The 17,604-nt window shown below is 42.5% G+C and overlaps 2 protein-coding genes across 5 annotated transcripts in view; one reads left to right on the top strand and one right to left on the bottom strand.

The window, feature by feature from the left end:
• Positions 1 to 15,354, top strand: part of phactr3a (phosphatase and actin regulator 3a) — a gene marked incomplete at its 5' end in the record, with an annotated part of 54,163 nt that extends 38,809 nt beyond the window's left edge. For all 3 annotated transcript variants that reach the window (XM_079490307.1, XM_079490308.1, XM_079490309.1), the window contains 5 exons: positions 12,465 to 12,520; positions 12,992 to 13,053; positions 13,403 to 13,543; positions 14,112 to 14,188; positions 14,660 to 15,354. In XM_079490307.1, the coding sequence (XP_079346433.1) occupies positions 12,465 to 12,520; positions 12,992 to 13,053; positions 13,403 to 13,543; positions 14,112 to 14,188; positions 14,660 to 14,675 (352 nt within the window). In that variant the 3' untranslated portion in view covers positions 14,676 to 15,354. The remainder of the gene's footprint in view (positions 1 to 12,464; positions 12,521 to 12,991; positions 13,054 to 13,402; positions 13,544 to 14,111; positions 14,189 to 14,659) is intronic.
• A 106-nt stretch (positions 15,355 to 15,460) lies between these two features.
• The window catches only part of sycp2 (synaptonemal complex protein 2), a 31,301-nt gene continuing 29,157 nt past the window's right edge, over positions 15,461 to 17,604 (bottom strand). For both annotated transcript variants that reach the window (XM_079518306.1, XM_079518307.1), the window contains 3 exons: positions 16,849 to 16,927; positions 16,325 to 16,381; positions 15,461 to 15,903 (listed from right to left, as the gene is read on the bottom strand). In XM_079518306.1, coding sequence (XP_079374432.1) covers positions 15,832 to 15,903; positions 16,325 to 16,381; positions 16,849 to 16,927 — 208 coding nt within the window. In that variant the 3' untranslated portion in view covers positions 15,461 to 15,831. The remainder of the gene's footprint in view (positions 15,904 to 16,324; positions 16,382 to 16,848; positions 16,928 to 17,604) is intronic.

The following is a 17,604-nucleotide window of genomic DNA, read 5'->3' as shown; positions in this document are numbered from 1 at the left end:
ACTGGTGATTTACAGATTAATGTGCTTTTATTAAATTATTTATTGTTCTTTTGTTTCGATTTTTCGTCCATGTCCTCGTTCAGGGCTCTGAAAGACGCAGGTGGGGAAAAAACTCCTCCTTGAACCCTCACTGTCACAAACAATCCATTACTGGGGTGGTGTTTGTCCTTTTGACCCTACTCAAACACCTGCTGCCGTACATACAGGTGAACCGCAATCTCCTGATTGAAATGCACAGAGGCAGTGTTCTGTGTGGAACGCCCCAAGGTTCTAAAATGTAACCTGGGGTGTTCTAACAAGTTCTAACAAGTTATAGGGGAGGGTACAAGTGTTATAGAGCATTTTGCAGATAGTAGTCTCCACTTCCGCCTTATATTTTACTCATGATAGAGCTTCCGTTGCTCCAGACTGTATGCCGGAAGCATTTGGAAAACTAGAAAGGTCGCAATTTTAAAAAATTGCAAAGTGTGGTTGCCGCAGTGGCTTACATAGGCCCCTCCCACTGATATTGCCAGCCAATTACAATGTCACGTCACCCCTGCGATCATGCGTAAGTAATTCAGAGGGGATTTATCCCCCAAAAATCATGTTTTCGCGACATTTTCCGCATTTGCGGCGCCCCCTATGGATGAAAATGGAATTGCTTTTGTCTCTGGGTTGAGTAACCCACCCGTGACAAGTGATTCAAATTTGGGATGGATTGGACATTCCGTTCGTGATTTGTGGCGTTTTTTGTAAAGTAGGCCCCTCCTGCTAACTTCGGACGACGATTACGGCCGAACGATACACACTATAAAAATTCCGCCGTTCGAGTTTTCATCGAGGATAGAATTCTGGATGAGCGCGGTTGTAGCGCGACGCTATTTTCAGCATGCCACCAAGTGTAAAATCTGCCATTATGACACCATCAAGGCACCGCCAATTTCGTCGACTAAATTAACTAGAATTAGTTGACTAAAATCTTATGCATTTAGTTAACAAAAACTAGACTAAAGGTAAAACATTTCAGATGACTAAAATGTGACTAAAAACTAAGTGTATTCCAAAGCCTATGACTAAAACTATAAATTTTCTGTCAAAATCAAAATCAATACAACGCACAGGCTCGCGACGGGTTAATGTCTTCAAAAAAGGTCATTTTGGGCCCAGGGCCATGACCGTGCCTTAAAAGTAATCAGGAAATCTCAAGAAGAGTCAACAATCGAGAGGAGCTTATTTGTCACTCACTCATTCTCTCACTCGTACAGGTGCAAGCAGCACTCTAACCGTCGTTAAAAAACCTCTTAGCAGATTTTGTTTTGGGGCTGGGGGGCTGGGGGGGGGGGGGGGGGGGGTATTTAGTGCAAGTAACAGTGTGAGCCAAACACTGGTGATTTACAGATTAATGTGCTTTTATTAAATTATTGATTGTTCTTTTGTTTCGATTTTTCGTCCATGTCCTCGTTCAGGGCTCTGAAAGACGCAGGTGGGGAAAAAACTCCTCCTTGAACCCTCACTGTCACAAACAATCCATTACTGGGGTGGTGTTTGTCCTTTTGACCCTACTCAAACACCTGCTGCCGTACATACAGGTGAACCGCAATCTCCTGATTGAAATGCACAGAGGCAGTGTTCTGTGTGGAACGCCCCAAGGTTCTAAAATGTAACCTGGGGTGTTCTAACAAGTTCTAACAAGTTATAGGGGAGGGTACAAGTGTTATAGAGCATTTTGCAGATAGTAGTCTCCACTTCCGCTTTATATTTTACTCATGATAGAGCTTCCGTTGCTCCAGACTGTATGCCGGAAGCATTTGGAAAACTAGAAAGGTCGCAATTTTAAAAAATTGCAAAGTGTGGTTGCCGCAGTGGCTTACATAGGCCCCTCCCACTGATATTGCCAGCCAATTACAATGTCACGTCACCCCTGCGATCATGCGTAAGTAATTCAGAGGGGATTTATCCCCCAAAAATCATGTTTTCGCGACATTTTCCGCATTTGCGGCGCCCCCTATGGATGAAAATGGAATTGCTTTTGTCTCTGGGTTGAGTAACCCACCCGTGACAAGTGATTCAAATTTGGGATGGATTGGACATTCCGTTCGTGATTTGTGGCGTTTTTTGTAAAGTAGGCCCCTCCTGCTAACTTCGGACGACGATTACGGCCGAACGATACACACTATAAAAATTCCGCCGTTCGAGTTTTCATCGAAAAGGTCTGGAGATCATGTGTACAGATTTTTGTGAGATTTGGACAAAATCTGTAGAAGGAGCAGCAAAAAGTGTGTTTTGGAGAAAATTCAAAATGGCGGAAAATCTATCATGACGCAAATGGGGAGATGCGTCATGACCCAAGGAAGCCAGGGAAAAAGATATTTTGATTTTACGACCTACGGTTCAAGAGTTATAAGCCAAAACGTAAAGTGGGCTGTTATAGCGCCACCATGAGGCCGACTGATAACATTATAAGTTAATTAATTTTAGTAATTATTATGAACCTACCCTCCACGTTTTGTAACTATAGTGCTTACAGTCTCCGAGGAAAAAATACTTGAATGTGAGAAAATGCGAAAAATCGCATTTTCCCATTCATGTCAATGGGGAAATTTTATTCACTAATAAATTAATATCAATTAAACTATACAACATTTCTCTTAAAAAAATACAAGCACATCCTTGAAGCCAGTCAATTTGAGATATGGCTCAAGTGCGTACAGTCAAAACTGTGGGAGGAGTAGTGCGTCAAACAAAAGACTAATCTTTGGAATAATAATAAAGTGTTACAAGTACTATAGTCTGGTTGCCCTTTGGGCAACCACACAAAAAAGAGGACAGACTCTGACAGTCTGGCAACGCGAGACTATGCAGATAGACTCCTTTCATGCCATCAGGACGGTTTTATTTGAGAGTTAAATATCATCTCTCTCTCTCTCTTTGGGTAGAATCTGGGCAGGAGAGTTGAGGAGTGGAAGGATGAAGGTGAACCAGCGGATGAGCAGCTGCACAGAGCTTCACTTAGCAAGTTAGCATCTCCAGTGTTTAAAAAAAATATTGTGGAGTCTCGGGACGGGATCTAGCTGAGGACCATTTAGCCCACTGTTTCCCAAACAGTGGATCGGGATCCGTCTTTGGGCTCGGGGGCCATGGCGGGACCCATCTTTGGGGCTTGTAGATGTGATATTTTGTTATTATTATTTTTTTTAATATATGTTTATTGGTAGCAGGTTTCAACAATTTAAGTTTAGTTTGAACATACAATTTTTTTCCATTTTATTTATCCCTCTCCCCACAGTCATCATTAAAACAATATAAAAAAAGCATTTTGTACAAAACGGGCCACTCCTGAAGACTTTGGAAGGCAATCTTAGCCAATCAGTGTAGAATCTGAGAAATCAAACAGACTCGTCTTGATCACATGACTACAGAGTGTCAGAGATCATGTATACCGATTTGCATGAGATTTGGATGAAATCTGTGCGACTATTGTAAACAATGTGTTTTGCAGAAATCGGTTATAGCGCCACCATGAGGCTGGTTTGGAAAATAAATTGTGTCATGTCGTCCTCAGCCTAGTGGAAATGTGCGTGTATAATTTCACGGAAATTGCACACTGTGTTTGTGATTTGTGGCATTTTGTTCGAAACGGACCAATCATGTGAGCTTTGGAAGCGAATCTTAGCCAATCAGGAAGGTGGGAAATGGTGCAGATCTGTGTTGATCACATGACTATGGAGATAGTGTATACCGAATTGTGTGATGTATGGATAAAATGTGTACGAGTAATCTACAGAAATGTGTTTTGCCTAAATGGGCCTCATGGTGGCGCTATAACAGGCCGTTGAGGAATATTTGGGGCAGAGGTTCGTCGTTGGCGATTAGCTGGTAACAGACGGACGGAAGGAAGGACGGACGCACACACACACACACGGACGGAGTGCAAAACATACTCTCTCCCCATGCCTTCGGCCTGGTGGAGACAATAATTGGACCGATGGCTAGGCTTCAAAGAATTGACAATGTCCAAGAATGCAATTCCTCCAAAACAACAGCAATAGCCATTCAATAGTTTATACAGTGTAAAAAATACAATGTTCAAAAATAGAAAAATACCTAACAGGCATAAGAAAAATAAACCAGGAACTCAAGAACTGTAGCAGGCGTTGTTTGTCCCCCCCCAAGTCCCAGCTCTCCCCTGGTGTTGTTTACTTGTTAGCCCCCAAAGGCAAACATTCTCCCACTTAGCACTTCCAGCCTCCATTATATAACAGGTGAGACCCATGATTAGTAATTGGCATCCATCAACTCAAACCAGCTCACTGGCCTTGCGGTTACAGTGTCTGAAACTGGGAGGTTCGGGTTCGATCCCTGGCCGAAAAGACTCTGAAAAATGGGACCCTGCAGTGCCTCCCTGCTTGGCACTCAGCATCAAGGGTTGGATTTGGGGTAAGACCCTGCGACAGTGCCGGCCTGGCTTAATGCAAGGGCTTTAGGTTCTGCAGTACAGGGAACCAACCTTGGGGTGGCACCAAAAAGGCAAAAGTGAAAGAAGACTCAACTATTGCTGCAAGAGCACCGACATTTAGAAGCAATGGCTGCTGAAAGTTGTATCGACAATTTTCCGCTCTTCCCTAAAAATGTCAATAAAATTATCTACATTACAGATAAGAACATAGCCAACAACAATGGTTGCTAAACAGGCACCTCCAAGCTTGATGACAAAATCAATCATTGGAAGCAGCTGTGTAGTGTGTGCCTGCAATGTCCCCTTTTAGTGTCTATTATATTAGGGCACCGTAAAGGCACGAGTTGACAGTAATAAATAATCCAATCGTTATAATCTAAATCTGATCATTTTGCTATTCATGCGTTTTTATATGCTCCTCAACTTTAAAATGTGTTTCCTTGCATTGGACAAACAATTTGTGGTCTGTGATCATATGATTCCTTATCACATACCACAGACGAAAAACAGTCTAAGTCCAAATTTCATTCTGACCCCTCCACGAAAAGGCCTCGTTGTCCTGAATCCTTATCTATCATTTATACATTATGGATCAATAGTGTGGACTTAGACTGTTTTTCGTCCGTGGCATTTATGCTCTTGACCAAACATGAATGTGGATTATCAAAATATACCTCTTAGTCGAAAATGTACTTACTTTCTATTATGAAGTAACACACATTAATTAATACGTCAGGTGTTTTGTTTCTTCATATCAAGTTGGTTATTAATGGGAATATGAAATATGTACAGTATCATAATGTTACCCTTTGCCTGGTCCCTGTAAATGCATCTCTCCAGTTGCAATGACCTACTTGCATACAGTATGTGCATTTTACTAATGATACTTGGATGGCGTATGAGCACAGGGCAGCAGAGAACATGGATCCCATCTGATTATCAGATCATGCTGGAGCAGGTTGAAGCTACTCTAAGCTTAATGGCCTTCATACTGTCTGTGCAGTGTACACAACACCCAGCCCAGTGCTGTAGACGGTGGATTAGATTTAGAATGGCGTTGGTTGAGAAAGAGAATCCGATCTAAAAGGATTATCTTGTTTCGCGAGTTCAACGCGAGTTATGCCAGATAATCTGAGTTACATTGTTTTGAAGATTTGGGTCCAGGCCAGTCCTGATCCTGCTCTACTAGTGCGTACTGTGTTTTGGGAGGAATGTGATTTCAGCCTTATGGCCTTAACCAGCTGGTTTACTGTAGCTAATCAAGTCTAGCTTCACTGAGTTGATGGACAGGCTTGTCTTTCGGCTCGGCTTCAAAGTGTTTGGTAGAATTCGCAAGTAATAGCAAGTGTTAACAGGTATTACTTGACAGGGATCGCAATGTGAACGCTTCTACCTTGATCCCTCTCAACCGCCTGAGAACAGGAACGGGGCGATCAAAAGCTGCTATGGCCAGATGGGGCTACAAAACCGGCCCAACCATCTGTGAATGTGGAGAAGAGGACCATACGATGCAGCACTGCCTTGTCTGCCCTCTATTACCCAAACCTTGCAGCTTAAAAGATCTCGCAGAGTTCAACAATAATGCAAAAGACTGTGTAAAGAAATGGGAAACTGTCATCTAACCACATGCTTCAAAGACACGAAAAGAAGAAGAAGACTGAGTTGATCCACAATGAAAGGTGGAGGTACTGGTGAAATTGTGGTTTCCTTCCTGAATACTGTAACAAGAGCAAACTACTGTATCAATGGCCAATTGGGTACACAAAGTATCAACGCTTGCTTCGAGGAAGACTTGTCTGTACAAGAATTCTATTGATTTATGTAATGTAACCCCCCCTGCCCGTGTATTCAGGGAACATTTTTGTTTGCCTTGCAAACATAACCGAGGGACACGTTTTGAACCACGCCTGACTAAGATCACCCAGTGCGTGCAGATGTACCATCACCAGACCTAGATGTCTTCATCACACCAGTGTCAAACCAGGGCTCACCCCAGTGTTATGGAACAAGCTGTGCAATATAGCACCGACAAGTGAGGATCACACCCAACTTAAAGGACCACTTCACCACTTTTCAACATCTCTTCATATAATTGGTCCTCACTAATGTTCATGATAAAACACCACAATTTTTTCCTACTCTGTAGAGTCTGTGTCTCATAGGAGGGCTTTGGGCAGTTCGGACACCCGTCCACCAGTGACATCATCATTAGGCAGATTTTTTTTAAACAATATTTGTTTTAAAATATATTTAGATTTTTATTATCGTGAGAACGATGGCTTCAACTTTTGCATTGCAACTTTTCAGGAAAAGAAAGCCTGCCATTTCTATTAGCTTGGATTCACCATCGATGATGTCACTGGTGGACGGGTTTCTGAACTGCCCACAGCCTTCCTATGAGACACAGACTGAGTAGGAAAAAATTTTGGTATTTTATCATGAACATTAGTTAGGACCAATTATAGGAAGAGAAGTTGAAAAGTGGTGAAGTGGTCCTTTAAAGGGAAAGAGAATCTATCATCCGTCTCTGAAACAACTTTTTGCCTTCGAGGGATCTATTCCTAGATCTGTCGGGCCTACGAAGAGAAGACGTCACAAGATGCGGTATTGTGAATCGTAACAAGTGGACGTTCACAGCGACTTGCAAACAAACAGCTTATGTAAAAGCGAGATTGTGTGGCATAACTCCGGCTTGCATAATTCAAGAGTGTTCAGGGTCAGAGAGTGTCTGTGCTCAGAACACAGAGGGGTTCCTCTTGAAGCACAGCGGTGAGACCCACAGCTGTGGAAAGGTTAGCACGCGTGCTAGAAGTCCTCAAAACCACACTCTGGGAGGCTACAGTCAATGGGCGTTTGCTGTAGTTCACAGGTAAACAAAAAAGTGGAAATGTGAAAACCCTGAAATGTTTTTGCCTCCCAAAAGTGCCTTTTAATTATTGTATTGTTCACAATACAGCTAATTGGTAATTGTACTCTGTTCATTGTAGTTGTACTCAATACATTAATACAAAAAATCACACTTGTGTGAAGTGACGGGCGCTATTATCGTCATACATCATCATACATCACATTCCGTGCTCAGCCAATCAAATCATCATTATGTGTCCGGTACACACAAACACACAAAGCTGGGCATATGGGGGGCTAGCGCCTCTCAATAAAACACAGTGACCCCAGAATGCTGGGCATTGAATCCCCTGTTGCATTTACGCAAATAGCATCACACAGGTCTATTTCTGTCCCTAATAATTCCCATTTGGGGAGATCATGGTGTGGTTGTTGGACAAACACTAAAACCTTCACAGTGGCCAAGGGTATGTGGAGATTGTGCTGATGTGCTGTATGTGTGAGTGAGGGCACAGCAGTAAACAGAGTCACCGTGAAAGGTATCCTCTTTCCATACGGTGTCATTGTTTTCTCTGCCCTGCGCTGTCACTGCAGCCTCCAAGTATGGCCAGAGATTTTATTTAAATTGCCTCTAGACCAGGGAAAGTTCTCATTCTACGGCTCTGCCACCGAAATGTGGACTGCCCTGACACCATCCATCAAAGGATGTGTAACACTGGTTTCTTTCCAAATTGGCCTGACAAAACATCTATCAGGAGACCACAAGGGGAGGTAAATGTCATTTTCCCATCTCTTTTGTACATAATAGTGCTTTGTATTTGTTGATGACATGTATTATTGTGTTACAATCTTTACAATTTAGGCATTTAGCTGACGCTCTTAATCCAGAGCGTCTTACATTAAGCAAGAACAGAAAAGCATGGCAATACATCACATACATAAAAAGCTAATTGGTAATTTTGTATGCTATGTTGATGAATTGAATACATAGGACCACAATGGAAACCAGTCCCCGGCATTTTTTTGTGTTATTCTTTTATCGTCAATGTCTTACTGCACCACATGCTGTTTGACATTTCTGACAAAGTACCGTATGCAATCAATCAGCCAAAAACCACTGGTTCTCAATGTCGGATCTGGGGACCACCAGGGGTCCAAACGGATCCTTACTGAACTCTGAGAGTGTACAAAGGGTTCCATTTAAATTCGCATACAGTAGTTAAATTAAGGATTCTACAGTGTAGATTGTGATCCCATAACAGTCAAAATGTCACAAAAGGAGAATCACTGCTCTAGAGAGACCATGCATGACAGACCATCCAGTCTCATCCTATGTTGCACTCTGTGTGACATGAATGCCAGAAGTAATAGTGTGTACTCCAGCATGCCACGCTGTGTTTTGGAGGCACACTGCACTGTTTTGGGGCGAGGGAAATCCTGGCTAAATATAGACGTGCTGAAGACGGTGAAGAGGAGGGAGAGCTTAGCAGAGAGGAGTAAAGCCTATTTCCCCTGGGTACTGGTGCTGAATGACAAAACAGTCCATCACACGCCTCTGGATCGCCCCAGATGACTCCCAGCTTTAGATTCAATCTCCTGTATTCTGTATCCTCTCTCCCCCTCATCACAAAAGCAGGGGGAACTACTGCTGCCATTGCTGCAGCGCAAGCAGAACGTGCCACGGAGGCTCATGGCATATGATGTGTACCCATTATATCAACAGTGAGCTTTCTATCTATAGAATGTTGTGCTGCAACAGCGCTTCAGTGTTGCTATTAATAGCAACACTATTAATAGCAACGGTAGAGACGGTTGAATAATACATCTTCAGCACGCTCCACCTTTCACGACGCGCTCTCTCCCCACCACACACCAGCAACACGTACAGGTACATGTGTGTCGTTAGCATTGGGGGAGGGACCAGGAGTGCATACATTACTGTAGTTGGCAGACGAGAGCTTTGCAGTGTGCACGCCGCTTATTGTCAGATATCGTCTCTGCTTAAAATAGCGATCGTTCCACCCACTCACTCCGTTTTCTCATTCCGCCCTTGACTCACATTGGCTGGAGTTTCTATTCAAGCAAATTATATTTAAGTGCATCAAGTAGCAAAGGGAACCTCTTATGCCAACTGAGTTTCTCCGTCATTATTGTGGTGCAACGTGAATTCTCGTTTTAGTCCTCGTGTTTGCAGTGAATCGCACATTATTATTAACCATATGTCAGTGGGAATCAGTTTAGCTGAAAGAACAATGCAGCAATTCTCTGCGTGTTTCAAATAAACCATCCATGTCTTCTGTATACCGTAATAGTATTGTAGAAATTCAGAGTGTAATATTTTTATGATTCCTTTGGTTCTCTGAAAGAAAAAAGCTATTTGTTGCTAAAAATAGCACTGGCTTTTCTGAAGCATACCGGTAGCTCTCTGGTAGTGCTAATGAAACCCCACTAGTCGGTTGCTAGGGAGAAGTGGGGAGCTTCAGAGGGAAGAGACTGTTGTCTACAAGATTTCCAGGAGAAACTGTTGTTGCTAGGCAACTCTGCGACCCGGTCAATAATGGGCTGGATGCCGTGTCCATTGGGGCTTTGGGAGTGACTCTCCATTTCAACTGTTGCAGATGTAATAGTCACTGCCGTCTGAGCACTTTCACTTGCAATTGTGCCTGGGTTGCTGAGAAAAGAAGACAGTTGGTTGGTGTCTTATTGATGTGATTTTGGGATAGCAAAATCATAGCTACACAGAAGCTTATGAGACATAACCTAGCCCGAGTTAATCAAATTGGACAAGTGATTTTAAATGTTTTATTAGGTGAGAATACTGTCACTGATAATACACATAGGAACAATGTATGACACCCCCCCCCCCCCCCCCCCTCCCTATTTTTAATTTATTTGCTTTAATTATATGCAAAATACTTTGCTCAAAATGATTTCACGTTTCTTTTCTGTGTGGAATTGCATTTCTCATGAGAGAGTTCTACTGGGGATGCTAATGTAACCAGCTATTCCACACTATGCATAGTTACTGATGTGGTAAATTACAAAGACTGATTACTTGATTAATCAGTCATTATAACACTCGTATCATATCCTATAGGGTCTCTGGCAAGCCCAGAAATTATAGTACACTACAAATATGATTCAGATAAAGAGAATTAAGCTTCACTGGACCCTGTTACTTCTGTAATGAGTGGTTCATTCACCCTAACTTTAACAGTGCATTTTGTTACACAATACACTGCATGATGCCTTCCATTAAAGGGCCACTTCACCCCTTTTGCAACCAGATCTTATTTTAATGATGTTTGGGAGACAAGAAACACTTTCCTGGGGTTTTTATGCGGGTAATTTGTGTTTGATATTTCAGTATTTCAAAGTGTCCATGGGCTCCATGATGTCATGGACACTGAGCTCACTTATTTCCTGGACTACATGTTGTCTCAGTAAAGGTGCTGCCAGACTTACTAAAGAGCCGCAGACGTTTTCGGCTGTCGGACAGCTTCTTTTCCGGGTTTTTAGACAGCTGGTGGATGGAAATTAAGCTCCACCTCCGCGGACGACTGCCACGACGGCCAGATTCCCGGAAACGCTCTCCTCCGTGGCAGTCATCCGCGGAGGTGGAGCTTCTTTTCCATCCACCAGCTGTCTAAAAACTCAGAAAAGAAGCTGCGGACAGCTACTTCTGTCCGCTTGGACAGTGTTTCCACAGAGTGTGGAAACACTGTAAGACAGCCCTCCCCCTATCCACAAGGAGGAGCAGTGGACCAAAGCATTATGGGAATTGTAGTCCAGGAAGGAAGTGAGCCATGACATCATGGAGCCCATGGCCACTTTGAAATACTAAAATATCTAAAAACACATATACCCACGTAAAAACCCCAGGAAAGTGGCCCTTTAAGATGACAATGTTTGCCGTATTGAGTTTGTAAATAGTAATTTCAAGAATTAACTGTGATTGCTGCCCACGGGTAGGTATCTGGCTCTGTACAGTATATGACCTAAACGTTGGTCTTTGCAGGTCACAACTATAAAGTGTCCAGTACTACAGCATAGTGTAGAAGAGAGTGAAGTGGATAAAAGGCAGGAGCCATGCTGTGAAGCTGCATGCTGCAGTCTCTGGCCTTTCCAAATCTGAAGGTGTGCACGTGGGGTGTGAACTGTGAGCCCTGTTGTTCCGCTGATATTTTATTAATAGTAATAAGGATTTGAACAACTCGCGTGCACAGCAGCACAGGTGTGACTCCAAGAACACTTTTTATTTTTTGAGGGGACATATTAAACCACATTAAATCTAAATGGAAATGTGTGTAATACATGCACTACAAGTGTTTGGGTATAATGGGCACATTACTTGAGAGTTGAGAGTGAGCCTAATGTAAATTAAATATTCACATTTCATGGATCATAAAACATGGTATGCCAAGAGTTCAGCTATGTTATATAGGCTATACTCGTGTGTGTGTGTGTGTGTGTGTGTGTGTGTGTGTGTGTGTGTGTGTGTGTGTGTGTGTGTGTGTGTGTGTGTGTGTGTGTGCGTGCGTGCGTGTGTGTGTGTGTGTGTGTGAGAAATGTCTAAATGCGAGTGGAAATAAAATGGATTGGTGCAATGTGGGTATTCTTATGATGTTTTACTGTGCCAATACTACCCAGTAGCCTAGTAATGCATGCATAGATAAGGGAGGGGGTCTGGGGATACCGTGTGGGAGTGGGAGCCTCTAGCACCGCCTCTTTATAGATTATGCATGCAGTAGCCGGGGAGAGCAGGGAGGGGAGACGCGCCCAGCCAGCGTATCACGACCCGCTTCTTCTAAAAGCGCTTGTGTGTAGTACTGGGAGTGCAGAGAAGAGCTAGACGTCGGGAATCTGCACAGCAGCCAGGCAGCGTTTACTTATTATCCTCCTTATCTCGACGACGTGGAAGCGGTGTTGTGTTTAGTGTAGGGAGAATTGTCAAAGGAGAAGCAACAGACCATATAAAGGTGCGATCCGTTTAACAATCCAGATGTGGGGAGCGCCTCTGCCAAAGCATCACAGTCGGGGTTTGGATGCTAAATGGAGACATAGCGGTGGCTTTCTCTCAAGAACGAGTGTAGTGAAAAAAGTGCAACCGGTTTAAAAAGGCGGATTGGACTTTGAAGAGAAACATGGTTCAAAACGTGGTTTTGGTGTTCTTTCGCAGGAGACTGAGCCAGAGACCAAACGTAGAGGAGTTGGAGAGTCGGAACATCTTAAAACGTGAGTTGATACTTTCTTACACCTGAGTCCTGACCTAAACAGCTCACTATTTCCAATAGAAATAGCGGATACCACTTACCAGTACAAACAAAATATGATGAACACCACACACACACAAAATATAGATTCCCAAAATATTCATGCACATTTTAGAAGAGAATGCATGATTGCACATATTGTTTTCTCAGTAAACCTGGGTGGTGGGACTGCATTTACACCGATTAACATTGTTATAAAAAAGAAAGCATTGCCATGCAATCCTTTTCTAATTATTCATACTAACTGGGAGTATAAAAAGTGGGGTAAATGAGAAAATCAAATATATATATAATGTAAGCATATTTAATGTCTTCAACAACCAGTGAAAGCCAAATCACAGGTCTACAAGAATGTACTTGTATATATATTTTTGTGTGTTCATTTTACACTTAATATATTTATTAATAATAATGTATTTTGTTCTTGTTTCAGAGAGAAATGACCAGACAGAACAAGAGGAGAGGAGGGAGATTAAACAGCGGCTAAATAGAAAGGTACCACTTAAGTTGTTTTGTTGATATTTTTCATACAAGTTTGATATTTTTTAATATGATGAATTCATAACCAAAGATTAATTCAGAATTTAAGAATATTTGTTTCTTAGATCTTAGGGTACCCTGTTTTATTACTGACACAATCTACATCTTGCACAATTGCCATGGTGATTGCATATCATGCATGTGAGCATATCATTCTAGGTCTTCCAATGAAATGAAATGAAATTATTACTATATTTACCCAGGGTATCTGGGCTAAGCTCAAGAACTTGTTTCCAGCCAGACCAATCAAATGGTGCAATTGCAACTTATGTCTCTAACTTATGTCTTTATGTTTATTATTCAGCTGAACCAGCGACCCACGGTCGACGAACTGCGAGACAGAAAGATTCTGATCCGCTTCAGTGACTATGTGGAAGTGGCCAAAGCTCAGGACTATGACCGGAGAGCAGACAAGCCCTGGACCCGGCTCTCGGCAGCAGACAAGGTGTGCTTTTGTTTTTGTGAGACGACCTGTGTAGTGTCATGTTTTTGCCTAAATTGTCCAAGATAACACACATCTACTGACAGAACATTTCTTATCATTCAGGACAGTTCAACCTCCACAAAATCAGAATTATTACCAAATAACTAGGCTAATCAATTGAGTACCACAGACGAAAAACAGTCTTAAGTCCAAATTTCAGACGGACCCCTCCACGAAAAGGCCTCGGTGTCCTGAACCCTTATCTATCATTTATATATTATGGATCAATAGTGTGGACTTAGACTGTTATTCGTCTGTGGTACTCTTTAGACTTTGCAGTGTACGGAATTCTACACATTCGCAGAACTGCTGCCCATCAATATAGTATCCTATATCAGCCCAAGATATCACCGTTATCAGCTACTTACTCAAATCCATGTATTACCTCACGTTGTTTGGGATGTTGCCTTGTTTTCCTCCTCCTGCAATAAGTCTTGCCAGTCCAAAGGTCGCAGTGACTGCTGCGTCTGCATGCACTTAACTTAAGAGATGCTTGCCTTTAATGCCTGTTTAAATTCTGACCCTGCAGGCGGCAATCCGAAAAGAGCTGAACGAGTTCAAAAGCACTGAGATGGAAGTGCACGCCTCCAGCAAGCACCTAACGAGGTCAGTATCCTGTTGTGACAAAGGCTATATAGTGCATGCACATCCAGTATAGTGTCCTGGTGTGCTTGTGAATGTATGTAGTAGGAAGTTCTATTCTGGGCTGCGGCATTCTATTTTTAGCTCTCCCAGCGAGGACCAAGAAGCTATAGATAGATGGGCGTGTTAAATGGGGTGAGGGGAGGGAGGACAATGTCCTCCAGAGCCAGTATTGCTAGGTAGAACAGATTATGATAAATGCTGTGTGCCGTCCTTGGCTAAGCTTGTTTGGAGAAACGCATTGTAACAGTGACCCAGAGGGAGGGAGGGAACTATACTCCCGTTTAATGGCCATGCTAAAAATAGCTCCACTGGATTGATTAATAGCTGCAGTCCTAGAACTGTGGGCGCGATGGAAAAGGCACCTTCTGCTCTCACGACTTGTGTTCCTTTCGAATCCCAACCTCTCCTTGACAACTCTCTCTCTCTCTGCAGGTTCCACCGGCCGTGAAAGCAATGGAGTTTCTTCTGTGAAGAAATGCTGAGCGCAGACTTTTTTTCTTTTCCCACAAGCTGCTAGAAGCTGTGTGGATGGTGATTGTTTCAAAGAGAGCCCGGAGCCTTCGTTGTCTTCAGGGTGTCGTTTAAAGGGATTCTTTTCCAGCAACCCTGGCCTTCATCACAATGGGGACAGCGGTGTGTGTGTGTGTGGAAGAGAGGATGGACAGTAGTGTTTGTGGGCAGCAGCGTTGTCCTGGAGACTGCTGCTGTACAGTACTGTCTCTCTACAGGAGCTGCCTGGACCAAGAGGACGGTAGAAGAAACCTCCGACTCTCAGGACGAGAGCGGGGGAAAACAACAATCGTGTCACATTTCAGTCGGTGTCGTTTTTTATTACTATTATTATTTCATGGACTCCTTTGATGAGGCAGCGTGAATCCGTATAGTGGGAGGAAGTTGTGCATGTGACCAGCTTTTCACCTTTTCTTATTTGATGAATAATCTGTCACTTGGACTCTGTGGGATCCGTGCAGTCTGGGGCTGCAGGGCAATGAATTGGGGATGAATTTGATATTAACTGTATATACAGTGAGTCGGTCTGAATGGGTCAGTCAATGGTGTCACGGAAAAGAGAAAAAATACCTTTGTAAGCACTACTTGTCTTCAAAATACAAGTTTTTTCTTAAGAAAACAAAAATTGTTATGTCTTGTCTTTAATTATTCGTAAGTTCACATGAATAAAATCCATCTTTATAGAAAGAAATAAGTAATGCACATAAAAAGACAACACCCAAATATATGGAACAAATACTAATAAATGAACAGCACAAAAGTATAGCATATATATCATCTACTCCCATCACATTTGGAGGAAACTAAAGGGCATCTCAGCCCATTTTTAACCTTAATCCTATCGTTGGACTGTAGGGAGGTCATGTGGAAATGTGACATTCTGTGCATTCTGTGTCTCAAGAGCTGTGTCTCAAGAGCACGTTTACAGTGCAATGGGAAGTTTAGTCACATTTTACTCTCTCCTCAAAATAGAGCAATATGATTCATGTAACAAAATGGTATGTAAAAAAAGAGTATGCCAGCTTTAACGAACTATAGAATTCATGTGAACTTGAAAACATGAACATATCAGTGAAATATTATTTTTACTCTTCTCAGAAAATGGCTCCACCAGGCAGGAACAGGGCTTGCAGTCCTCTTTTAACATTTCGGAGCTCCTCTTCATGCTAAGATCAAAAAAGCACACAAGAGAAGATACAATGTAAAAGCCTGTAAACCTTTTAGAACCTCCCCACACAGTGTCCCAATGATCATACACTCTAGTAAGGCTTTTTGTTTAGCTCAGTAAACGAGGATGATCTAGACTCTAATGCCTGTTTTTACTTTGGTTGTGAGTGGTGTTGCGCACATATAGCAGATCTACAAGCTCACAATGCGCCACGTGCTGTGAGCTTGTAGATCGGCTATTTTGGTGTAGCTATTGAAAAATAGCAGATCTACAAGCTCATAGCGCGCCACCGAGTGGCGCGCTACGAGCTTGTAGGTCTGCTATTTTTGAAAAATCGTGAAAATATTTATTTCAGAAAACTGGAGGATTTAGAAGATTTTTTTTAAATGTTGAGGTCAGGCCTGAATGGGTTAACTTACCATATCCTTCAAAAGCTTGTCCTGGACCGACTTCATGTCTTTCCTCATCAGGCACATCTGAACATATCAGGGAGACGTGGTGAGGACACGCACGCACAGACACTCCATAAACTTTCAGGACTGCACAATATTGACTAAAGAGTAGGTGAATTGCTTGGGACAACATTGTTTATGAAAATGTAAATTGTAGATTGTGAACTCAATTATTGGTATAGATTATGTATAAACCAGCAGTTTTCCCTTATGGCTGGATGGGTGAACTGTAGTGATTAGCCTCACTGAAAGTGCATTTAATAACACCAGGCTGTTAATGAAATTGAACTTTGAAATATTTGGCAAATTTAATACGAATTTATTGTGGAAACTAATGCCAAGATTTACAGTAATATTTAAGATACATTGTGCAGCCCTGGAATCTTGCACCCAGAAAACAATCTGAACCGTTTACAAATATATAAGCCTAATTGATGGAGTGGAGAGCATATGGAATGTTAGCTGTGAATATCAGGCCTTAAGATTCAGACCTGGGTCGTGAGTGTCTTCTCCTCGTATTCCACACTGTGACACACATTGCTCTGGAGGGTGGTCTTCAGGGCCGTAAGCCTAGAAGAATGTGTGTCATACAAGAGCAGGTAAGCCGGGAAATGAAAGAAATCTAAAAACAGTGAACGCAGGGATATCCCCCATGACATCATGAATGAGTCAGTGCATTTACTGGAACGGTAGTCCAAAATCTGGCACTCCAAAATATCCCATTTATAGCAGGACCATGATTCACTGATGGTGATGTCACTGCATGTTTCACCAATGGACATTTTAAGACATTTTAATACTAGTTAGAATGAAACACAAGCGCAATCTATTCCGTGAAATAAACGCTAAAGGACAATAAGAGAATATAAGTCTGTGTGACCTGGTGGATTTAAATAGGCATTCAGTAATACAAAATAAAACATCTAGTAAGACAGTATTTGGGGTATGGGCTGCATGTGATAGGGATATTGTTTTTTGGGGAGGAGGGGGGAAAACTGGAAAGCAAGCTACTTTCATGGCAATACGGCATACAAATGTGGAAGCACAGACAATTACAGTGTTGCCAACTTAGCGGATTTGTCGCCATATTTAGCTTCTTTCCAGACCCCCCTAGCGACTGAATCGTGTTGACAGGCGCCAGAGATAAAACCCTCCTTTTTCTTCATTTACCCTCTCTCAGCCTCAAATCCGCGGGTGGCTCCACTGCCTGCGTTGCGTGACTGCTTTAAAATTGCCCCGGTTCGTTT

This window comes from Electrona antarctica (genome assembly GCF_951216825.1).
Source record: "Electrona antarctica genome assembly, chromosome: 2".
Taxonomy (NCBI): Eukaryota; Metazoa; Chordata; class Actinopteri; order Myctophiformes; family Myctophidae; genus Electrona; species Electrona antarctica.
The sequence above is the reverse complement of the archived record's forward strand: the minus strand, read 5'-3'. Positions and strand labels throughout refer to the sequence as shown.